This window comes from Triticum dicoccoides, chromosome 7A (assembly GCF_002162155.2).
Source record: "Triticum dicoccoides isolate Atlit2015 ecotype Zavitan chromosome 7A, WEW_v2.0, whole genome shotgun sequence".
Classification (NCBI taxonomy): Eukaryota; Viridiplantae; Streptophyta; class Magnoliopsida; order Poales; family Poaceae; genus Triticum; species Triticum dicoccoides.
In genome coordinates this window covers 661,288,407-661,292,402 of record NC_041392.1, presented here as the reverse complement: position 1 = coordinate 661,292,402, position 3,996 = coordinate 661,288,407, and the positions used below count along the sequence as shown (strand labels likewise).

General features: G+C 51.7%; 1 protein-coding gene across 1 annotated transcript; it reads right to left on the bottom strand.

Annotated features, from left to right (window-relative positions):
- Positions 1 to 472: 472 nt before the first annotated feature.
- LOC119333825 (G-type lectin S-receptor-like serine/threonine-protein kinase At2g19130) lies at positions 473 to 2,911 on the bottom strand. Its single transcript, XM_037606584.1, has one exon. It carries the CDS (start codon positions 2,909 to 2,911, stop codon positions 473 to 475), a length of 2,439 nt encoding a protein of 812 aa, XP_037462481.1.
- Positions 2,912 to 3,996: the final 1,085 nt, after the last annotated feature.

The following is a 3,996-nucleotide window of genomic DNA, read 5'->3' as shown; positions in this document are numbered from 1 at the left end:
AGGATGTAATGTGTATTTGTGTAAAATTTCAGAATGAAATACCTTGAATTGCGAGCACACCAAAAAAATCTTGGACTTTGAGGATGAATATTATATATGCTAAGAAGTCATAGATTTATCTTTTTTGAGTGGCTCTCATTTTAACGCATTTGACCTGAAAATTCACACACATGTATATTATGTCTCTAGGTATATGTTTATTTTTCAGAACTTTATGAAACTGATTTTTTTTTGAAGTTTTCAAATTAAGACCTCCATGGAGCTCTCGGTCTCCATTTCGTATTTTCGCTGTGGTTTTTGTTATATAAAATTGTAGAGGCAGCTCTCTTTAAATAATTGGAAAAAAGATCTTATTAAACCATGGAGCCTCGAAAGTCCAAACTAGTAATTTCGGTCGGCACTTGATGTGTAAGCCCGTACAATCTTGTTCAAAAACCATTTCGTTAGTCAAAAGGTTCCCGCGGCGTGAGAACTACGTGAGGGTGACAAGGTGCTGCAGGGTTCGTGGCACCGGCGGCACTTGGATGTGAACCGCACCTTCCAGCGCCTGCACGACCTGCGCCATGGTCGGGCGCTGCTCCTCCTCGTCTTGGATGCACCAGCACGCCACTCTACACGCCCGCTCCAGCTCCTCCGACATCACCTCGCCGCGCAGCCGCGGGTCAGCCACGGCGCCGACCTCGCCTTCCAAAACCTTTCCAGCGGCCCACACTGGGAAGAAGGTCAAGGACTCGCTCCCACCAGTCCCTGCCACCTCCACCTCGCTGTACCCATTGGAGTTACGTCGTCCTGAGATGAGCTCGAAGAGCACCATGCCGAAGCTGTACACGTCTGCCTTGATGCTGATTGACTGCCCAGAGATCCACTCTGGCGCGAGGTACCCGACGGTGCCCCGCATCGTCGTCAGCGCGCGGCTGAAGTCCCTCCCCATCAGCTTCGCCATCCCAAAGTCGGCGATCTTCGGGGACATGTCCTCGTCCAGCAGGATGTTTTCCGGCTTGACGTCGCAGTGTATGATGCACTCGCGGCAGCCGTGGTGCAGGTAGGCCAGCCCTCTCGCGACGCCGAGCATGATGCAGTACCGGTCGCACCAGCTCAGGCACGTGTCGTCACGGAAGAGGAGGCCGTCGAGGGAGCCTCTGGGCATGTACTCGTAGACGAGCATCTTCTCATCACCCGATGAGTAGAACCCGAGGAGCCGGACAAGGTTTACATGCTGGATGCAGCCCAACGTGCTCACCTCCGTCCGGAACTGCTTGTCACCCTGCCGCCCAAAACTTTCAAGCTTCTTCACTGCTACTTGGACTCTAATTGAATTGTCTCCCTTATGCTGCTTCAGGACCCCGCGGTACACCGAGCCGAAGCTTCCGCGGCCCAGACGCTCCGAGAAGTTCTTGGTGGCGGCACGGAGGTCGCCGTAGCTGTACACGGCCAAGGAGAATACATTCTCATTTGCCATACTGACCAGTCTCCTCCTCCGGGCAAGAACAATCCTCCATGCTAGTATAACCAACGCGCCCACTGCTGCAACACCAGCCAATATGATGCCAAGGACAAGCCATAACTTTCTTCCCATTTTCTTCTTGTCTACACTACGGAAATCTTGCAATCCTCTTTCTGAAAGCCGGAGGTGCAGGTCTGACCCGGGGTTGTCGGAGTCCATGTAGAGCTGCTGAAGGTTGCCGAGCTCTTCGTGCCAGACAGTGCACTCCCCGATAGAGAAGGTGTAGGCTTGGCAAGAGCAGCTCTTTAGGCAAGCTGATTCACACTCTACTTTGCTCTGGGCAGCGCCCACGGCGAGCGAGTCATCGGGGAGCTTCACGTCTGGCAGTGTCAGGAACCCGTCCGTCGTCGATCCGTTGTGCGCGCAAGTGAGCGGCGAGCGCCGGCGGCAACCACTGCTCCAATCGCTGAGCATCCAGTCTGCCTCCGACACTGGAGCAAACCCGGGTGGACAATGGCAAGGCAGCTTGCCTCCCTGATCGCAAACGCCGAACGCGCCGCAAAGCGCGTACACGGCGCACTGCAACATGGGACCAGTCCACAAGATTTGCCAGTTCTGGCTCGTGGGCATCCAGATGTACATTTTCAACTGGCCGGTGAGATCATGCACGATGCGCGTTATGGTTGCATTGTCGTAGAGCTCGTTGATGACGCGCCGGTACGCCGGGGTCTCGACATATGTCGTGTTGTAGATGGTGTTTTTCGTCGCCTCTGGCATCCTCGCGAAGACGCGCCCGTTCCAGACGCCGGTCCGCATGTACACACGGGACCGGTTCCACATGAAGAAGATCTCGCTGGTGCCGTTGGGGTCCACTGTGTCGCTGAACATCCCCGGTGCGGGGTCTTGGGCGTTCCGCCACGACGTCAGCACCTGGTACTCGCCGGTGAGCTTGTTTTCCCCGACCCACGCTTCGGGCACCTGCGTGTCCGTCGGGTGGTCGAAGCTCTGCCACAGCACGTTGGAGGAGTTGCCGCCGTCGACAAGGACCAGGTTGCCGTTGTCGCGGATCTCCGCCGTGTTGTTTGAGCCTGGCGACAAGGGAGACGGCAGGTTTGAAGACCACACAACGACCGGCGCGGCGGAGGCGCCGGTTGGACCGACGAGTTCGAGGTTGCCGTCTTCAGCGGACACACGAAGCTCAGCGAAGGCGAGAGAAGACAGGGGACTCACGCGGTTGCCCACCCAGACGATGGTCTGGTCGGGGATGTTCTTGTACCAGATCCCGAGGTAGAACCTGTCGCCGGAGCTACCAGCAGGGGTGAAGAGACCGCGCTCGAACTTGCCCTGTGCCGAGACCAGCGTGTCCTTGCCCCGTAGCGGACGCCGCGCCGAGAGAGTCGCCGCTGCACCCACTGCAGGGGCGAAGCACAAGGCAAGGGCCATGAAAGTGGCAGTGATCTGTGACATGGCGATGGTGGAGCGCTTCCGGTTGCTGGTGAGTGGTGAATTATCAGGGGGTGCAGTCAAATATACAGGCAGGTGAATGTTCGCAAGAAAAATCATCTCGCGAGCAACACATGCGTGATGATTCCGGCATGTATATTTTATATTTTATGTTCTGCTGCTCGTGCATTTGTCTGTCAAAAAAGGAGTGATGGGCTTTGAATTAGTCCGCGGCATGAGCACTCAGAGGTTTTGGCGCGAGACTGCGAGTCTGCCATGCTGACGCACATACAAGGACTGATGGGCGAAAGTGTCGTTCGAATCTAAATGCTCCTACATAAACTGTAAAATCCAAAAATATTAATAAAAAAACTCAAGAAATTCTGATTTGTTTTCAATAAACATTGCTTAGTTTTCTGTCCGCGTGCAAATTTTAGTGATGAAATCACATTCATGAAGGTCGGGGAAAAGGTAACAAAGTCAGCGCTCCAAAATTATTGTCAAAAATAGTCTTTTTAAGCATTGGTTTTTTTCTCGGAGCATTAGGAATTATTTTTGTTCATGGAAATTGCACATATGTACGACATTCAATAATGTTTGTTGCCAGAAAAAAAATTAGATTTGATTTATTTATTTAGGTATTTGCTTCTATTTACTGTTCATGATGTGCATTTGAACTCGGGGGCAGAAACTTCATGTCTGGTTAGTTCATTCATTCATTGAAGGAAAAGTTTGTAAGCAGGGACATAAGAAGGTTTCACGGAGACAAGACGAAGAAAGCCGTGAGAAACAAGTTTTCTGAGGCAGAGAGTCTTTCTTTTATTCCAAAAATACTTTTGGCGAGATCTTGAGACAATTTTCAAGATACTGAACACTGGTGGGTAGGTGGTTGAGCTCACCGGTCGCCTGACTGCTATCGTCTAGTGGGTAGTTGTTTCAAAAGTCCATCTGAAAGATCGATAGTCATCCAAATTGACTGTCTCGCTCATTTTAGTCATTGTATTTGAAGAAAAAAATTATATCCAGTAAAATATAGTAGTACAATACGGTTACCGGCTCGTTTCTTATACTATTTTGCTTTTGTATACACCTTTGGTCAGCTTAGAGCA

Coding starts and splice junctions, on each gene's coding strand:
- LOC119333825 (XM_037606584.1), bottom strand. CDS start 2,911: ATGTCACAGATCACTGCCACTTTCATGGCCCTTGCCTTGTGCTTCGCC.